This window comes from Caenorhabditis elegans, chromosome X (genome assembly GCF_000002985.6).
Source record: "Caenorhabditis elegans chromosome X".
In the NCBI taxonomy this organism is placed as follows: Eukaryota; Metazoa; Nematoda; class Chromadorea; order Rhabditida; family Rhabditidae; genus Caenorhabditis; species Caenorhabditis elegans.
In genome coordinates, this window is record NC_003284.9 from 14530651 (window position 1) to 14550033 (window position 19383).

General features: G+C 35.1%; 4 protein-coding genes and 4 non-coding genes across 8 annotated transcripts; 5 read left to right on the forward strand and 3 right to left on the reverse strand.

Moving 5' to 3' along the window:
• The first annotated feature begins 7242 nt into the window (after positions 1-7242).
• T24C2.5 (uncharacterized protein) lies at positions 7243-8872 on the forward strand. The gene is made up of 4 exons (NM_078017.3): positions 7243-7371; positions 7421-7502; positions 8213-8363; positions 8500-8872. The coding sequence occupies exons 1-4, from the start codon at positions 7254-7256 to the stop codon at positions 8680-8682; spliced, it is 534 nt and encodes a 177-aa protein (NP_510418.1). The 5' UTR covers positions 7243-7253; the 3' UTR covers positions 8683-8872.
• A 1137-nt stretch (positions 8873-10009) lies between these two features.
• Positions 10010-11442, reverse strand: fbxa-81 (F-box domain-containing protein). Its single transcript, NM_078018.2, has 4 exons — positions 11356-11442; positions 11224-11307; positions 10309-10939; positions 10010-10254 (listed from the first exon to the last, which is right to left on the reverse strand). The coding sequence occupies exons 1-4, from the start codon at positions 11406-11408 to the stop codon at positions 10036-10038; spliced, it is 987 nt and encodes a 328-aa protein (NP_510419.1). The 5' UTR covers positions 11409-11442; the 3' UTR covers positions 10010-10035.
• Positions 10659-10679, forward strand: 21ur-12394. Its single transcript, NR_072539.1, has one exon.
• A 1431-nt stretch (positions 11443-12873) lies between the features above and the next one.
• T24C2.3 (DUF1394 domain-containing protein) lies at positions 12874-14039 on the forward strand. The gene is made up of 6 exons (NM_078019.2): positions 12874-13011; positions 13099-13215; positions 13260-13409; positions 13470-13583; positions 13634-13888; positions 13934-14039. The coding sequence occupies exons 1-6, from the start codon at positions 12907-12909 to the stop codon at positions 13991-13993; spliced, it is 801 nt and encodes a 266-aa protein (NP_510420.1). The 5' UTR covers positions 12874-12906; the 3' UTR covers positions 13994-14039.
• Positions 14040-15192: 1153 nt separating this feature from the next.
• On the forward strand, positions 15193-16169 carry enri-2 (Enhanced Nuclear RnaI (RNAi), T. Duchaine). The gene is made up of 3 exons (NM_078020.3): positions 15193-15313; positions 15401-15618; positions 15741-16169. Exons 1-3 carry the CDS (start codon positions 15205-15207, stop codon positions 16068-16070), a joined length of 657 nt encoding a protein of 218 aa, NP_510421.1. The 5' UTR covers positions 15193-15204; the 3' UTR covers positions 16071-16169.
• A 2705-nt stretch (positions 16170-18874) lies between these two features.
• Positions 18875-19024, reverse strand: T24C2.9. Its single transcript, NR_072540.1, has one exon. It is a non-coding gene; the product is annotated as an Unclassified non-coding RNA T24C2.9 (non-coding RNA).
• A 132-nt stretch (positions 19025-19156) lies between these two features.
• T24C2.8 lies at positions 19157-19293 on the forward strand. Its single transcript, NR_072541.1, has one exon. It is a non-coding gene; the product is annotated as an Unclassified non-coding RNA T24C2.8 (non-coding RNA).
• On the reverse strand, positions 19169-19309 carry T24C2.7. Its single transcript, NR_072542.1, has one exon. It is a non-coding gene; the product is annotated as an Unclassified non-coding RNA T24C2.7 (non-coding RNA).
• Positions 19310-19383: the final 74 nt, after the last annotated feature.

A 19383-nucleotide genomic window follows, 5' to 3' on the forward strand; every position in this document is an offset into this window, starting at 1 on the left:
TGCTAATTAAACGAAGACACATGGATTTGAAAAAAGTTTCTACCCACACTTTTTTTTGTAAAATCTTTACAAAAAATATGTTTTGACTATTTAAAAGCCTCTTTGTTAATTGTTATGGTTACGTTAATGCGCTCAATAACATTTAAAACCTGTTTTGAGCACTATCTACAGTGAGTGTCAACGAAGTGCAAAAAATATACAGCAACTTTTTTCCTAGTGTTGGTTCCGTTTTTAGTGTTGGTTCCGATCATTCTCAACAATCGATCACATTCATTCAATTCAACGCCTACTTGAAGCCGGACGCGAATACCAAATTCCCCTCACACTTGTCTTCATCGACTATCATAAAGCCTTTGACAGTGTTGAGCCTGTTGACGTTTGGAAGAGCCTTCAGCAACAGGGAGTCGGTCAGGGGTATATTGACCTCCTGCAAGAATGCTACACAAACTGCACTACCACCTTCACACCGTTTCACAATGATATTACCATCCCAGTTACTAGAGGTGTTCGACAAGGCGACCCCATCTCTCCCAACCTCTTCTCATCCTGTTTAGAACAAGTCTTCAGACAAATATCTTAAGAAGATGTGAAAGGAGACGAAGAGGAAGTCGAAGAGTCACCTGGAATGCGTGTGAACGGCCGAAACCTCACCCACTTCAGATTTGCTGACGATATTGTTCTCATCGCCAACAACCCGCGAATCGCAAGTCGAATGCTCACCGAGTTGGTCCAGAAATGTAGCGATGTTGGTCTGAAAATCAACACGGGAAAGACCAAAGTTCTCCGAAACAAATTTACCTATACAGGTGACGTTTTAATAAGAGGATCCAACACCATCATCGACGACGTCAATAAATACATATATCTCGGAAGACAACTCAACTCAACGAACATGCTGGAACCTGAGATACACAGACGAAGAAGATCAGCGTGGGCTGCTTTTAACAACATCAAAAGCACTGTAGACCAGATCAAATGCCCAAAACTTCGCGCGGATCTCTTCGATGCAACCGTCCTAACTGCACTAACCTATGGCTCCGAAACTTGGACTTTTACAAAAGCCCTTGCTGAAAGAGTCAGAATTACACACGCAGCACTCGAAAGAAGATTAGTTGGACTCACACTTACAGAACAACGAGACCGAAATATTCATCGGGAGGATGTTCATAAATTGTCAAAGGTTAGAGACCCACTGATCCACATCAAAAAGAGAAAGCTCGTATGGGCTGGACACGTCGCAAGGAGAACAGTTGAAAGATGGACAACGCGGATGACAGAATGGTATCCAATAAATCGGAAAAGGCCTGTTGGAAGACCTTCGATGAGATGGACCGACTCGCTGACAAAGGAAATCACCACGAGGGATATGTGCAATGACATCATTACCCCGTGGCCCACCAAGCAAAGGACCGAAAAGCTTGGAAAGCTGTGATCCGCGCCGTAGGCGAAGAACGGATCGACTAAGTATCCTAAGTAAGTAAGTAAGTAAGTTAATGCGCATGCGCTCAATAACATTTAAAACCTGTTTTGAGCACTATCTACAGTGAGTGTGAACGAAGTGCAAAAAATATACAGAAACTTTTTTCCTAGTGTTGGTTCCGTTTTTATGATAAGTTATCAGTAATGGTATGTGAAAAGAAAATAAAAACTGAAAAAAAAACGTCAACGTCAGAACGGTGTAAGTAGATTGTTTATGTGAATGCAAAAAAGCGTTCAACGGAAAACAGAAAAAAAATTAGCGATATTTACAATAACAATTTCAAAACAAACTTCTGCTACTTACAACAATGAAGCTGCAAAATCTTTTAAAACAAATAATGCAGACTGCCTTAGTAAATCTAGCTACGTGTTTGACAAGAAATTGCAAAAGTCTTCCAAAAAATCTGCAAAAATTTTAAAAGACTATAACATAGGAATTGTGGTCGGCAGAATAAATGTGTAGGCTATGAAAAGCTTTACGATTTGCCAAATTATTGGTAAAATTATTTTTTAAAAAAATTATAAAAACGTAATGCTACTTGTGTATTATATCCTTGGTTTTTTTAAAATAAATTATTAACGATTAAACTTGATTAAACTTGATTAAACGTGATCAAGATTTAGATTTTTCCACATGTTTTGCCTGTCAAAATCTGCTCGACTGTTTTGTCTGTTCCACTACTGCCAATGTTCTCCAGAAAATCAAGATACTTTGCAGATTGTGCAAAATGATTGGATCTACTTTACGAAAATGTAATTAGTTACGATCTATCGCCCCCAGTTCTCGCAAAAACTACAATGTACGTGCAATATAAATACTGCTCACTTTCAAGAATACAAAGTTTAATTTTTTCTGAATGCCCATTCTTTTGTAGTTTGATTAAGTGTCTTTTGAATTTTTTTAAACTGTCAATTTCTCGCTTAATTCTTTTGACTTTTGCCCGATTTTATGCGTATTCTGTCTATTGAATGTGGGTGTTAGTCTATATGTTCGGTGCGAAAAGATAAGAACATTTATGAACTTTTGTTTTTTTTTGTTATATTTCTTAACTTGCATGTTTATAGAATACCCACACCTTATGACTACTTGCAATTCAGAGACCGGATGTCATGTGACGAGTAATACTATTTAAATTGTTTTTTCAACAGATTCCCTATAAATTCTCTATAAATTCGAACATCAATTGATAGGTGCTTAGTTTTTACTTTTGTTTGTGTAGACAGACAACGCAACATTTACATTTTGAGCCAATCGTTGGCCTTTTGTTCTACGTGTTAACTTTCAACGAGTTTTTTGGTTCCGGGAGAAAATACTGGAATATAAATGAGAAATTTAATCTGATTTTACATTTGCCTTCTAGTTTGATAAATAGTTTTATTTTGGATTATATTTTGCAAAGTACATTAATACTGTTTCTGTGTATAAAAAGAGTAATGATCACATTTTATATATTTTTTTTCAATTTTTAAAAAATTTGTAACTCAATAAAAAGGCTATTCAACTGTGGCAAACTTCCTCTGAAACGATATTTAGAAAGTGGGAAATTTATGTTGAGTTGTACTTATTTTGCAAAATGACTCTTATGTTTGAAAATAAGGCCTGATTATTGTTTGTATTTTAGGCTTAAAAATAATTTTTTTAAACTTTATTTTGAAAACTGTATTTGTATAATAAATTTGGAATTTTTTTTGTCGTAAACTTCTGTCATAAAATAAAATTGAAAGACAGTGAGATTGAATGGTTTGGTGATTTCAATAATCGAAATATTTAATTTAATACATCGAAATGATTAAATTTAATTTTTGAATAGGAATTTTCAGCTAAATCTCCCAAATAAAATTTTTCATAAATAAAAAAAATTGCTACCATTACTAAAGTTTTTGACGAGCCTTTCTGAAATTTCAAACATTGTCAACTTAAGTTCCATTCTACAAAATTTAGATTTGACAAGTACAAAAAATCCTGAATGTTTTCGTTGTATGATTCACTAATCAAAAACTTGAATTTACATTTGCATATTACCTCATCGAAAACCCTCCCCCTCTGCTCTTTCAACTACTACAAATATTGTCGCAATTTCGACGTTTCCACCTGACTCATGTGTTTTTTTTTCAAATTTCATTTTTGCATTATTATTTATGCACATGTCGTTTATAACCCGATTTTAGTTTTTCACTTCTACAGTTTACTATTTTAAACCGCTCCTCGTGTTTAATGCCTCACTCTAGCCACCAGTCATATGTCTATGTCTGACAAAGAACAATGAATGAAACCTGAATATGCTAACATGAGCATTGCAGATTTTCAATCAAATCGTCAAGTTTTGGAAAAGGAGGTCACCGTTCAAAAAAACCAATCTTCACCAATGGATCTGTCACACGTAATGACACGTAAGTGCTCCTTGCTCCCCAATCAATGTAGATACTACTTACTGATAAGCTTACTTTTTACTGGGAGTAGTTTATTGCCATCTGGTCTTTCGATTTTTCTGAAACGCATCAGTCAAGAAAATAAGAACACACAGCTAGACATCAACAAGCAACAACCCAAAATAGATAAAGATATCGTTAGAGACCGGAAATTTCGATAATTTATTAGCTTTTAATCACATCGACATTTACGATGGTGTCTCCGAAAAGGAATTCCCCATGTCTGTCTATCTTCTCAAATGCGGAAGAGGTTTCGAATTGAATTAGTGTTAACTTGTATCGAATTAGTACCAATGATACTGAATTTCTAAATTTTGGATCCACTCGAAACTGTTTGAACCAATAACAAGAGAAACCAGTTTTAATATGTATTCGGTAATTGGTGATAGGAGACTGAACACTATGAGAAGACAGAATTTAAATTTGGAATTTTGACTCAAGGCTTTTAATATTAATCACATAAATTAAACATTTCTGCCTAATCGGGATAATTTGAAATTCTGACTGTAGTTCTATTTTTTCATTGAATACCATGTACCATGTACCTGATTTTACACGCACGAAAACATATTTTACATTGCTCTTTTTCGAAACGCTATTTCTTGGTAAATTTTGAAGATATCAACTAAAAAAAACTATAGAAAGAAAATTGGTAGTTTTTTTCAGTTGACTTTTTTTTATGATAAAAATAGTTGGCTTCAAGTTCAATTTTCACGCATAATCTGTTCAAAATTGGTCAAAATGATTCTTAGATTTATAAAGTAATTTGATGTACTCGCGTGGAGTCAGAGTGAACTATTTTGGTTTGATCTACAAGAATTGCGGGATTCTAGACGCAGGCTTCTCAACTGATATTGCATGGTTAAGGGTGTGCTGACGTCACTTTTTGTTTGGAAAAAAATACCGCATTTTTTGTAGATCAAACCATAATGAGACAGCCTGAAACCACGTGTGTACTCAGGCAAAAAATATACTATTGGCGACTTAGTTCTTGCCAGTTACAAGAGTCGGCAAACGTTTGACTCTCGGCAAGACTTGTTAAAGTTTAGTCAGGATTTATCTAGGATTCAGCTAGAGTTTGATTTTTGGCAGGGCTTCGATCAAGTATCCCCAGGACTTGTTGTTTCTTTCTAAACTCGGCAGAAGTTTTACTTTCAGCAGGAGTCTGCCCACTTTTGGCAAGACTCCTGTCAAAATTCTCACTTTCGGCAGGAGTTTACTTTTTTTGCCTGAGCAAACTGTGCTTAACCTTCTGTTCGAAAAAAAATTCCCGCAAATTATGGGTAAACTTTTCAGTTCACCTGCAACTCCCTTTTAAAAATTATTAACAATCGTTTTGAATTTAGTATTATATCTTTCCATACTTTTAATCCAACAACACACCCAAATCATACCACTATTTCCAATTTCACCACCACTACGTCTGTTGTTGTACACGTCCCGACCGTTTGGGGGAAACCCTTTTGTGCTCCAGTCCCAACGCGTCAAAAGCTGCTTACCTGTAATAGGAAATTAGTCGGGTTTAACGTTGATAACACGTTTCGCCGCCTGCTCCGTCCTCACTGTTATGGTTGAAACGGAACAGCTATATGGGGAAAAGTTCTCGTTCTAGACTCATGGTGTTATGAAATTTTGTTCGATATTTTACGTTTCACAGTTTTAAGTTTGATGCGCTTTTTCCAACTTTTGGTTATTATTAAAACCTAATCACCAAAATCAAAAATCAAAAAGGCCACATGCTGAAATTGTTGGGGATTCCCCCCGGTGCAGTAATCATGTGTGTATTGTTATTAGGTGAAGATGGGTGCAAACACATGGTTCTTAAAACAATTTGATAGTGAGAGAAAGACGCGGAACTTGTTTCAGCAGCCAACACCCCGGATTTCTCGTTTTTTTTAAATTTTCCATCGTTTGTTTTCTCATAGTAGGGTTCGTAGCTGTTGTTTTTAAATTTACTAAACACAATTCTGTCACCTGATTGCAAAAATATTTCGCAATTCTTTTCTGTTTTCAGCGTACTATTTTTCATTTATTTTTGAAATATTATTTTGACTATTTGTTGTATAAAACACATTATATAGTTTTTGCACCAAAAACACTGTACCTGGTCTCGACACGAAAATTGCAGCCTATGTATTATTGTATTATTTTCACATGTTTTACTTTAGTTTTTGAAACAAATTTTAAGTTAAAAATTAAAAATTAAAAATTTTTTAAACATTAAAAATATTTCACCCGGTCTCGCGACTAAAAATTTTTTGCTGAATACAATATAAGTTTAAAGATTACGGTATTTTAAAAATTTTCAATGCTAAAAATTGTCATCAAATTTTCTCAGTGGTATGATAAAAACATACTAAAAACATCAAAATAATTATAAAAGCACTCAATTTTTCAACAAAGCGAGAGAAAACTCTGGAAACAAACTATGAGAATTACTTAGCCAGAGAGTTTGATTTTGCTGATCTCTTCAAAAATGCACATCTTTCAGAATTTAATAAAAATTTGCCCTGTCGAGACCGGCTACCGTATTTTTGAAGCAAAAATCACAAAATTTTGCTTTTCGGTAGTACCATGGTTTTTGTGTCTGGTTAACTGGAAGTCCCATTATTTCAGAAAATCAAAAAATGTTTTGTAATGCTTTAAATATTTCTGCTCAAAACGTCAACCGTCCACCGCAACCTTTGTGACGTTCTAGGTCAAACTTCAGTCTTTTTTCTAATTTTTTCTGCCTATAATCCGGTTAGGCCAAGTTCAAATTCCATATACACACACAAATTAGGTACAATTGGTTAGTGATCAACTTTAGTGGAATTCGCCCATATTTCTTCCCTGATCTGACTGATTGTCTCGATTGTTTTTCGAGTCTCCGCCCTCTCCATCTTATCACCATTTTTGAAAGTGGGTCTCAGTTTCTGTCTTTCTTCAGTTCTCATAACACATTTCTACTATAGGAATTAAGTAACTACTTTGAAAATATATGTACATAATCCATCAAATGCTGATTTTTTTCAAAGTTTCCCCTTTATAAAAAGACGCCCGTTTAGCTTATCATAATTTTTCGTGATGATCTACCATTTATTTTCGACCATTTCGCTACCTTTTCTACTCTTTTCTTGATTTTCAATGTCAACTTATTTTGCGCCGACTCTCTTATTTTCTCGTTATCAGTGTGCCCAATCGGAGGTTCTATAAAAGTCAGGAGTAAACTGGGGGTGCATCACAACTAGTTATCACACCGCTCTTTCATTTTTAGTTGTCTTATGTTTTTTTGCAGAATGTGCACATTTGTTGCGAACTTTCGCAATTTGTATTTGTCAAAAAAACGTGACTTTTCAGCACCAATGGCATTGTTCTCGCCGGTTATTCGCCCGGATTTCAACCTCTATGAAAGAAAGAGACCGCAGCCACGTCAACGGACCAGAACTAATACAGTACAGCTTGCACCGAAAGTTGCTCCAGGTTCTTGATTTGATTTTTTTTTGCTGAAAAAGCAAATGTTATTTTTCAGGCAAAGAAAGCACATCTCTTGATTCTCTCCTTGACAAACACCAAAAAATGTTGATGTTACGCAGTCGCCGGCAAGAGTCCAGGTACTAAAAAGATCCTTATTTCAATTGACAGTTTCTCTCTTCCCACATACCCACAGGCCAAAAAACACAAGAATTAGATAATGTGGGTACTGTGAGCGATCATCTGAAGATTAACAGAAAAAAGTGCTGCGTTGTCTCCTTTTCTCGAAGTTTTCATGTGTTCTGTTCTGAGACGTGCCAGTGAAGACAAAAACTGACTGCTATGTTGAGTTAAACCGACTAATGTCAATGTACTCAGTTCCTTTTGGTATAGCGTGTAGTGGTGATCTCAGAACTTTGCAATGGGGAAAATAACATATGTATGTAGCTGCAAATTCTGTGAACAATAATTTTACAATAATTTTACAATTTTACAATACAAAATTTACAATAGGGTACAATAATTTTAGAGGAAAAATATTGTTTCTATAATAGTTTGCAATGTTTACATTTTGCTTATTTAAAAAAAAAAACTCTAGCGTAAATATACAAAACTTTTTTCTCATTCTGTAGTTTTCCTTTTTTCAAATGTTTTTATCACGTGTGTTCCAATATTAGAAGACTTTCCGTTACGTAAAAGTGAGCAAAACGTGTTGTCAATTAACATTACAGTTGCCTAAAGAATGTGCATTGAAAAAACTATCAATCATTTTCAAATTGTTTGCCACCAATTTCTTATTATTGAATTGCGCTAATTGAATGCTGCTCTTTATACGTCAGCCGATTTTCAGATGCAAGCGCCGCAGTTACACGTACTTGGCCTCACGATGCCCCGCAATCACTGAAATTGATGAGGACGAGAACGAAGATGACACGAATCTTGGAATGGCGCAGGAATTTACAACCAGCACTAATCAAGCGGCCGTCATCGCCTCAATACCGGTAGGTGTTTGCACCAACGTACGTATGCTGGAAAAAACCATTCGCGTGACCGATTAGTAGCTCTTGATCAATTAGATAAATTATCACTATTTAATTTCACCGTATTCACATCATCAACATAATACTTCATTTTCAGGCAATTCAAGAGGTTTCGGACGACGAATACCAAACACGCTCTATTGAAGTGTCAGATTCAACATCATCCTCTTCTTCTAGATCGAAGAAGAAAAGTGTACTTTCCTTCATTAATGAATGGGTCAGAAGTCGTTCTTTCCGGAAGCAGAAGAATGCGGCAGAGAAGGGAAATGGACATTTTTAAGCTCATTTTTCAATTCACCAAGTATATATATATACATACACTAACCCCCCCTAAAACCAACCGTTTTCTAAACGGGTACCTGCTGAGCTAAGAATTGTATTGTATAAATCGTGAGCTTATTTCATTTTGTTTGTTATTGACTGACTTGTACAATTCCGGAAAATATTTTGAATGAATTATTTTCATGCATACGTACATTGAAAACAATGACACTTAAAATGTCGAACTTATTTTCCAACTTTTCATGTTTCGAAACACTGATAAGAGCCATGTTATCAATGCTGACCGGAGCAGCCACTGTCAATGAAACTGCCCTAGTTATAAATATTATTTGACGTGAACGCGAAAATCAAAAGCAGGGATGAAAACTATAATTGGAAACTGACAGTCACGAGGAGTTCCTGAAATTGATGGGTGGCGGGATTGCAAAATTTTTTGATGAATTAATTGCTACAAAATAATAAACCATATAATTTCTATTATTACTTGAAACTTTTATACAAGACATTGAAAAAGGACTACCCGATAACCTCTTCATATCATCCTGCTTCCATTAAAATCATTAAAATATTATTCTTGCAGTCTTTAGTTAAAGTGCTCAGGCTTGTTATCATACCAGCCTAAACTTATGAAAATGTTGGTAAATTATTTGTTAAGGTAAGATAAACTACTTATAACCGTTCATTGCATCAATAAAAGTATGGTAAAGTGTTAAACTCTGAATTTTAAAATATGACTGAAAATTACTCTTTCAGCGTCTTACTGATCGTTTAAAAAAACCTTCACTATTGACACTAGTCTCTTCTCTAGCAAAAGCCTCTTTTTTCGCAATCAGAAATCGTACAATTGATCATCACCGTGAATATTTTTTCATGGCCGGTATTGTCTTTTGTGATATAGGCCCTGTCAATCTAATTTTTAATCTAGCAATAATATAAACTAATTGTAGATATATATTTTAAACAAATATCTCTGTTCCCCTTATTTCTTTCCAGTTACCGCTAATGCACCCTGCTGTGAGGAATAGACTATCAAACCACCATGGAACACCAGACATTCCCGGTTTTTGCGGCTTATTTCTCTTTTTTCTACCGGCGGTGCATCGTACTCATCTCATACGTATCTGAAATAGTCTACTCCACCTCAATAAAACAACATACCGACCCTTTACTTTGCTATTGCAACAGATGGCTCTGAATTAGAAGTTTTCAACAACTAACTGACCTAATTTTGCCGTTAAATACCGATTTATTTGAAAATAATAAAATATTACTGTTGCTTTTACAACAAAGAGCTTTAAGAAAAGTATAAGTTAACACATAAATACAGAAAATCTCAAGAATTTTTTTTCAACTATGGTTTGGTGGGTTTGGAAAGTTTTACCACTTTCATAGAACATGGATTCATACAGATTTTAAAATTGAAGTCATTCGATTTGTAAATAAATGAAATGTTCTCTTCATCAGTTGCATCCTGTCCCGGACAAAAAACTCTAGCAATATCATTCAAGTTTAAACTGTACGGTGGAAAATCGAGGTGGCAAAATATGAAGTTGGGAGATTTCAAGAGAATCTGCAATTTGATTTTCTTTATCTTTACAAAAAAATTTGAAAAATTTAAACTTACATCCCGAATTTTTATTGCATCGTCAACAGAAAAATCAACAACAAATGTTTGAAAAACATTGAAATGGAAGTAATTCTCGAGCGGCACAGTTGGCTTGTCGTGTAGAAACCTAACTGTTACTGTGTTTGCACTTCTCCACTGTTGTAATTGCACAATTTCATTAAACTGGTCAGCTTTCCCAGCATGTTCAATTTGGATAGTTTCCAAAAGTTGGGGTTCGAAAAATTGCAGCACCGCAGTAATTTCCTTTGTGGATAATCTGTTCAATCGTAGTTTTCTTGCTTTAACGATTTCCACTTTCTTCAAAGTTTCAATAAGTTTCGAAAGTTCTGTATCGCGGAACGTTGGATTATTGTTGAAAAACCAATAGGAAAGATTGAAAGTATTGATTTTATACTTGAGGAGTGTAACCAAGTTTCTATAAACCAGTTGGAGAATAGTTGTGTCTCGAATTAACTTCAAGGTATTCTTGTGTTTTACGAGACAACCTTCGTACATATCCGTATACTCTAGGCATTTTCCGTCTAAGACTAACTTGACGTAATCATCAAATCCGTTAAGAGTTATACTTTTGAAGCCACACATGTCAATTCCATCTTTCAATTTTCTCGATACCTTGCGAAGGGTTAATCTGGAAATTCATGAATTCTTTATTGGTAGACATTTTAATGCTATTCTCTTAAAAAATTAAATTTATAGTGATTATGGCATTGTATGCTGGTAAAGATTTCAACAATCAACATTTTTCTGCATCCCTTCCCATCATTTTTTGACGCACGGCTTTTACCGGAGACCAAGAAATAAGACCTCCATATGCAAATATTGAAATCTTTTGGAGTCTTGGAAGTAATTAATTTCACAATGAAAATCATCGAAATAATTAGTTGGAATTTGTGATTAACAAAAAATGCATACCTGTTTTGTGGATCCAGATTTTTCATAACTTGGGAAATCAATTCATTTGGCAAGTCGGATAGTGTTAGTGCGGCCGGTTCCTTACTGAAATGTATGATATTATGAGGTTCAATTATGATGAAATAAACTCACCAAAGTTTTTTAAACTCGGAATTCAAAAAGTCAACTTCTTCAGCCGTTTCCATTGTTTTCCTACAGTTCAATAAAAACGAGAATAGAGTATTCGAATCTTAAAAACAAATTTAACAAATTCGTGAAACAGCAGGCGTTGCCAAGGAAACGGAGCATGACAAATCAGAAGAGAATTAGAAATGCATGCGAACAGGCAGCCAGACCATGTAGAGCTGTCAGAACGGTGTGCACGAAAAAAATCCCGAAATATGAAAAGAATTGGCAACCACTACCAAACTGATTCATTGATAGTCTGAAAACATCAAATACATTGAATCAGGGTTAGACTATTCAATTTGAAAAATTAGAAAAACGGGAAAATCGAAACATACTCAGATTTTGTGACTATAGAAAGTAGTATAAAAATTATTGCTCACTATTCCAGGTTAAAACAATCTGTTGCAACAGACAATCTACCAGATGTGCACAGTTTTGTTGCGGCAAACAAGTTGCCGATTTTTGCGTTCACCTTTTTGGTTGGAGAAAATGAAAACAAACTATGTATAGGAAATCTGAGATAATATATTTTGGAAAACTATTTTGGAAAGTTCTCGTTTTGATCTAATCAAATTTCAATTTCCATTATGCATACAGTGTTCCGAACAAAATTTTAAACCTCTTCGCCGTTTCCCACTTTTTGATGAACATGTGGTTTTCAAGGATTATATGATCTTCCTCCTCGCTGACAATTACGCAATCTTCAAGCAATGATGCTCCAGCCAGGCAGTAGCGCAACTTTTAGTGCCACACTTACACAGCAGAACTTGTATTGCATAATTACTGTGCACTTGATTTGCGGATACTGTATGTATCTTGGTATCAACTTCCAAATCATCAAACATTTTTTTTGGTACTTGTGTAATATGTATTTATCACTTAAAATAGGTATAGAATTTTTTCTTTTGTTTAAATTATAGATTCAATTTAATTTTCCTAGACAAAAAAAGTTACAGAAGCGGCAAATTTATTATTAAACTATGTCGCCGCAAAAAGTTCAGGAAAACTCAATGCTAGTAAGGATGCAGTTCAAATATCAATACTAATCGGGAAAATGCGGTTTTTTTGAATTACCTCGCCATTTTTGTTCGATTTTCAGACGCACTCGATTAATATTTCCTCTTTGTTACAGACCGACTAATACATGTCCTACCTTATATGGGCATCTGGCAAGTCGGAAGGGTACACAAAAGGCCTTACATATATGTACCAGAAGGGTCCCGACTGAAAATGAAAGAAATACGGATTCACTGCTGTGCAAAGTGTTCTAAAATTGTATTCCCGGTCAACAGGTTTACGGTAGATATAACACATATGTGACACGCCTCCGACAGGTTATAATACTGTTTGATATCTACGTCGGCTCACATTTCCTCCGGGAACTAGAGGCCGGTGTGCTTCAGAGAATTCTGTCTAATTTTTTTAAATAATTTTTTACTTAACACAATTCAAATCTGAATTCAAACATTTTTGTCTACAGAAAAAAGTAAAATGGGTCCTGTTTCGAACTTCAACATGTTGAAAGAAGCTGACATCAACAACATCATTCATCAGCTGGAAATAATTTCGTATCGGGAAATGATCAAGCACTACGAAAACTTCAAAATGGAAGACACAGAGGTAAATTTTCGGTGCATATCCTTTCTTTCGCCAACTTTAAAGAATTGAACAAATATTTTATTCAATCAGATCTGACTCAATTTTCAGAAATGCTGCAAATACATGCTATTGATCATTGCTGAGCAAACGCACAAGTGCATAATCGAAAAAATTTCAAATGCAAAGTTGCCAGATATTTACAAACACCTGTTCTTGGGCCAGCATGTTAGTTTTAGTTTCGAGTTTGGACGCTTACCATTTCTTTTCAGAATGTTTTAGCTGATGAGATTCCGAAAACAATTGCTGATTTTGATATCTGCAAGAAATCCGTCACAACGCTCATCAACCGAACCAAAAATTATACGGACACCACACTGGGTCAACTGGAAGTTTTAAGTGCAGTAGTCCAAGGAAATCGGGTGAGTGGAATTATTAGCAAATATTCAACAAAAAACTACATATTATTTTAATTGTTTCAGAAACAACCCATTGGAGATTCCAAACGTTGGACAAGAAAAATGATTGTGTCCATCGAAGCCATGTTCGTAGATCTTGTGAAGTTCCTAAAATTGGGCGATGACTTGGTCAAGCGTGTATGTTAGCTTTTTGATCATAAAAATTAATCATAAATTCAATTTTTCAGAACACGGCTGCTCTACCACTCTCCTTCGATAGTTATGATGTTCCAGAATTGCCAGCATCATGTGATTTCGTGTCATATCAAATGCCTCAACAATTCCACTACTATACAAATATGACATATCCAAATCCTAATTTGTATTCTCCGGATTATCAATACCCATCCCCAACATATCAAGGCCTCGCAACTTGTTTCAACATACCACCATTTGTGCCGGTTTCAGCTGAACTTCTGAAGCAGTTGCAAGCGTACACCACTGTAAGTCAACAACAGTTGTATTTTTCAATTTGTTCAATTTTTCAGTATATCACGGCAACGGTTGACTGCATTAGCGACATCATGCACCAATCTTCAACATTATAATATAAATTCATATTTTTGTATTGTTTTATATATTTTATCATTAAATTATTACAACTAAAACTATTGTCTTAATCGGGAAGTGTTCAAAGGCTAAACGTGGTTTGTCACTAGTTATTACACAAAACAAGCGCTAGCACTCTAAAAACTCACATTATTCCTATCAAACCAAAACTTACATTCATGGTTTTTGTTAATTTAACTAATGTTTTCTTTTTTTTTCATCATGAAACTTGAAAATGGTACCTTCCAAATCCTAAGAATTTGAAAAATGTGGCGATACATTTAACACAAAAATAATTCCAATTTTTAATTTAAAAACATGTAATCATTTTCCATTTCATGTATTGTGCTCTTTTCAGTTCAAAAAATAGATGCCGCGAGACTAATTGAACATTCACAGTCGTATATCCTTTAGCGCTCTGGGAATTGATGACGCAACTGTTGCAGCGTTTTTGAGTGTACAGGGGACGCTGCAATAGTCATGTTGGGATGCACAGGGCAATAAATCGTCACACATTGTCTCCTTTTTGTTTTTCTTGTTCAGTTTGAGGTATGCACTACATTTCTCTTCAAGACATTTTATCCTAGATCGATTTGCCTTCATTCTTCATTCATTTAATTTAATTTAAAGTTGAATTTATATTGAATTTATGAGGAGTATCGGTTCTGTGTACCAAAATCTGCTCAAATTAAAAGGTTTTGTTTTGAAAATTCTTAAAATTCGCTTTTTCAATGGTTTTTATGGCGGTTCACAAATTCGAAAAAAAAACCTAATTTTAGCTTAAATCTCAAATTGTGGTTCTTCATTTCATTTCATATTTTATTTCACATTTTGGAATTTTACCAAGCTATTTCCTTGATCAAGGTACACTAAAACCGGCAGTAAACTAATTTTTGTGATTTTTGGTATTTGAGCACATTTTTGATCTATCGCGCGGTAAACCTACCCAGAACCGATACTCTTCCTCATAATAATAATTTTACCGTGCCATACCAAAATAAACATCTTTCAACATATTTTTTTGCCATTCTGAGTGCATTGTTTACCTCTCCCGTTATGTTGAACCTGGATGCAAACGTTCTTATAATTTTTAAAACCTTTCTAATGAGGTTTTTGTTTCTCTCCTCTAGAATATTATTTTTTAATTCACTTTTAACTTGTCACACAATTATATGAATACATAATGTTTTTTAATTCCAGAACATTCAAAATGTTTAGCGTTTACGCCCACCGTGTTGCCGCCGTCAAAGACGAAGAGAACGGTGCCGTCAAGAAAGTCACCGATAGCGTTGAAAATTACAATTCGGAAAACAGATTCGGTACGTTATGATTGAGAAAAATTTTCAGGGAATATTATTTATAAAATTTGGTGTCTATAACATGATATTTTAAAATTATATTTTCAGAGCGCACCATCATTGTCGCCAATGACAATAAGACCGCGATTCTCCTGATTTTGCGTCTGAAACAAGACGGAGTGAAAACAAGTGTTTTTACAAACTATTTGGCGGACGATGAGATTGTTTTGGGAGAGCAAAAAAAGGCTTTTGTGGAAGGTGCTCACAAAGTTGCGGTGTGCACCACACAGATGTTCGAGAAAATGGAATTTGATGTGGTGAAGCATGTAAGTTTTTTGTTGAACCAACGGTTAAAATTATTTCGTGATTCCTGTGAATAATTTTTTTTGTTGTTGCAAACTCTACATAATTTTTTTGAATTAAAATAAATTCAACTGTTTTTTTTCAGTACATCTTCGTAGATGCTCCAGCCGAGGAGAAGCTTCGTGACCAGCTGCGCCAGAAGGCAGTTTGTGAAGGCAAGAAGATCCGTGTCGATCTTGTGATGTCTGAATCATATGAAGTCTCCGTCAAAGTTGAAGAGAAGCCCGCTGAAGCATCAAAGCCCAGCCCAAAGCGCAAATGCTCATTCGACATCTACAGTATCAAACCAAACAAACAAGGAAAGTTTGTGATTCCGGCAGAATACATGGGATTCGACGAGAGCGCTGAGGATGATGAATATGATTCCGAATATGATGACGACGATTACAATCCATTCAAGTGGTTGGGGTTTTAAAGAGTTGTGGAGATTTGTTTTAAATTGATATCACGTTTATTTTCTAGGTATATGCTTTTATTTTGTTCGTTGAGTTCATTTCAATAAACGACGTATTTATTTCAACTGTAACTGAATGAAAAGAAAAAAGACAATATCAATGTGGAAATATTTTGAAAACTATTATTAAAATTGTTATGAGCAATCAAAAACCATTGAACCGTGATACCTTCCTTACAACTTGTCTTGAAAAAAGATTAATTTTCAATTAGCCTATAGTGCGAGACTGATAGAGACTGATAGATACTAATTTCCGATTGAGGGGATCGTTAGCTCAGTCGGTGGTGGTAGCCGCTTGCAGGGCTGTGCGGCAACCGAGATTTTTGGCAACCGGCAATTGCCGAAGTTGCCGAGCTCAAAAAATTTTAGCAACCGGCAATTGCCGCCGTTGCGGAGCCCAAAAAATTTTGGTGCAAATGCTCATTCGACATCTACAGTATCGAGTCAAACAAACAAAGAAAGTTTGTGATTCCGCGCCAATACAAGGAATTCGACGAGGGCGATCAAGATGATGAGTATGATTCTGACTATGAGGACGACGAGTACAGAACATTCAAATGGCTGGGATTTTGAAGAGTTGTTGAGATATGATTTAAATTGATATTCTTTATTTGTCTAGGTTTATGATTGTTTGTATTGTGTTTGTTGACTTCTTTTCAATAAACAACGTATTTTATTTAATTCAATGGGCGACTAACTTAAAAAAAAAAAAAAAAGAAGATAACATATCAATGTGAAAACATTTTCAAATCCAAAAAAGCAAGGAAATGTTGTTATCCCGGAAGAATACATGGGGTCTGACAAGAGATATGATGATGATGAGTATGATTTCAATTGTTATGACGACGGTTACAATCTTTTCAAATGATTGGGATTTTGAAACTTTTCGAGATTCGTTTTAACTGATAACACGCTTTATTTCTAGGTATATGAATTGATTTTTTCCATGAGTTTATTCCGATAAAAAACCTACTTGAAAAAAAATTCAACGGATGATTCACTGAATGAGAAAAAGAGATATACTATCGAAGATATTTTGAAATAAATAACCATTTTAAAATTATTTCAACCAATCAAGAACCAGTAAAACGTAATACCTTCATTAGCCTTGAGTTAAGTATCAATTTTCAATCTTAGCTTTTCCTTTATTATGAATTTGTATATTTTCTTTCAGGTGTGGTTCATTTATATAAAAGTACATACATATGTACTTTGCAACGTTACTGGCTATCACAGCAAAATGTTCATGCACTTTGCAATGGTTTTTATTTGAATTGTACAAACCAATATTTCTTCCAGAACTCAATATTAAACTTTATATTAACTATCAAAGAACCGCAGTTAAATAACATTTGTGATTTGGTTCGAGTCGGAGAAAAAAAGCTAATTTATGAGTCGAAAAAACTCTAAACAGCTTTGTAAACTTGGTCTTTTCATGACCGAGCACACATAAAGCCGATTGAGCTTCAAATTGAAGCAGCGCCAGCTCTATATTCAATTTCAATTGGTTCTTCTTGACGTCATAAAACAATATGAGGAGTTACATTATTTTCCAGTTCTATATTCAAAATTTGCACTGTTCAACAAAATGCATTAATGAGTTTACCTAGAAAAAATCGATCGTCAAATTTTTCTTCCAAGCAAGCCACCTATGTGAACCCTGCCTGCTTTACCAGCCTCTTTCTAAAACAGTTACTCGACTTCTTCCGGTTGAAAACATCAGCGACCGCAAGCTTCACCGACCTCATAATTTAAACGTTTGCTTGACGACGAACTGACAGTCAACACTTTTCCTCTAACTTGGCAACATTCATTTATTGCGGCAGACTAGTCGTAACCATGATTCATGTCAAAGAAGGAAGCAATTAAGGCTTATATGGTAGAGGGGGAAAGGAGTATTGTGGTTATAATTGAGCAATCATTGGAATATCGTATACATGTCACTCAATCCAAATACCGCCGCGCCATCTCCGATTTGTTTCTTTCTTAAGCGAGCGTAAAGTAAATTGCCGTTCGTACTATTTGCCTATTTAACTGCAACAGTTAAACGGTTTAAAGCTCATTTCGTTTATTGCCGGTCTGGGCTATAAATCTCATCGTTTTCCGCTACCTGGTCATTTAGCAACAGTTCTCATTTAGACGTTCAGACTTTTACGTGCTAATATTAAATTTTGTTGATTTGTATGTGATTTTTAATTTTTGTATTTCTAGATTTTGAATATTTTTCAATATATCCTAAGACCCTGCATTTATTGTCTTTATCCAGTTTTTTTTCTTTCTATCAATTCTTTCTGAAAATGATAATTTAAATTTCATACATTTCAATACCACTATGAACTATGAAGTAGAATTTTTCTGAGCATTTTTCATCTGGTGTCATATTCAATATATTCTTGCCCCAATTTTTTTCAACACATTTCCTGAAATAATAAACTTAGAAATCCACCCAACTTCCTCTTTGAGTGTGGTGACTGGAGACAGTGAAAAGAATTCAAAACCATTTCTATAATGTTAAAATGACCTCATATAATTTTAAAACAGTTAAAATTGTTTTGATAAGTTCTTTATTTTTAAACGATTAAGGATTAAAGGACGATCCGTTCTTCAAGCGCTATGCACTGCAGATCTGAGAGTCAGGCCCACTGCCTGGTGACCCTCCAACTGGGCTATAATTTAAGCCACATCCAAGCCGGGGACTGTGGCCGATAATCCAGTCGTGGATTGCTGCACTTCCCAATAGAGGCTGGATGAAGCTGGCGGTGAGACCGGACTTAAACTCCTGACCTCCAGATTGCTAGCGGGCATCACTACCGACTGAGCTATTCCGCCCCACCCTAAATATAGTACGGTACAAAAATCATTCTCAGACTTTCACTCTTTTTCATTCTTCAAAAAAAAATTGAAATTAACCTCTAAAACCGAAATTTGATTTCTAACAAGTACTTGTTGAGTTGTAGAAAAATTGCTTACGAGTCATCTAAGGGGTGTCTGCAGAAATCTGCCTTTGTCTGCGCTGAGGTCCTCTCATGAAATGTCATAAGTACTGTCGTATTGGGGGAAGAAATAGAAATGTGTGCGTGTTATTAAGTCCCACTTGTTGTTTTCCATTCCCTCCCACCCTTTTTGCCTTTTTCCTTAAGAAAAAATGGAAGACTTGTGGTGGGAGAGTGATGATCGAAATGTAGACTGGAAGAGATAGAAAACAGTGACAGACATAAAGAGATTCGGCTTTTGCAATCCGTTTTTCCTTAGGAATTGATTCAAATAGACTTTC

Bases quoted from the DNA above. Each gene is read 5' to 3' on its own strand.
- enri-2 (NM_078020.3), top strand. From the start codon at position 15,205: ATGTTTAGCGTTTACGCCCACCGTGTTGCCGCCGTCAAAGACGAAGAG. The intron at 15,314-15,400 runs GTACGTTATGAT...TTATATTTTCAG, and splicing joins CAATTCGGAAAACAGATTCG to AGCGCACCATCATTGTCGCC. The intron at 15,619-15,740 runs GTAAGTTTTTTG...GTTTTTTTTCAG, and splicing joins AATTTGATGTGGTGAAGCAT to TACATCTTCGTAGATGCTCC.
- T24C2.5 (NM_078017.3), top strand. From the start codon at position 7,254: ATGGCATTGTTCTCGCCGGTTATTCGCCCGGATTTCAACCTCTATGAA. The intron at 7,372-7,420 runs GTTCTTGATTTG...GTTATTTTTCAG, and splicing joins TGCACCGAAAGTTGCTCCAG to GCAAAGAAAGCACATCTCTT. The intron at 8,364-8,499 runs GTAGGTGTTTGC...CTTCATTTTCAG, and splicing joins CCGTCATCGCCTCAATACCG to GCAATTCAAGAGGTTTCGGA.
- fbxa-81 (NM_078018.2), bottom strand. From the start codon at position 11,408: ATGGAAACGGCTGAAGAAGTTGACTTTTTGAATTCCGAGTTTAAAAAA. The intron at 10,940-11,223 runs GTATGCATTTTT...ATGAATTTCCAG, and splicing joins AATCTGGATCCACAAAACAG to ATTAACCCTTCGCAAGGTAT. The intron at 10,255-10,308 runs GTAAGTTTAAAT...ATCAAATTGCAG, and splicing joins ATGCAATAAAAATTCGGGAT to ATTCTCTTGAAATCTCCCAA.
- T24C2.3 (NM_078019.2), top strand. From the start codon at position 12,907: ATGTTGAAAGAAGCTGACATCAACAACATCATTCATCAGCTGGAAATA. The intron at 13,410-13,469 runs GTGAGTGGAATT...TAATTGTTTCAG, and splicing joins CAGTAGTCCAAGGAAATCGG to AAACAACCCATTGGAGATTC. The intron at 13,584-13,633 runs GTATGTTAGCTT...TCAATTTTTCAG, and splicing joins GCGATGACTTGGTCAAGCGT to AACACGGCTGCTCTACCACT.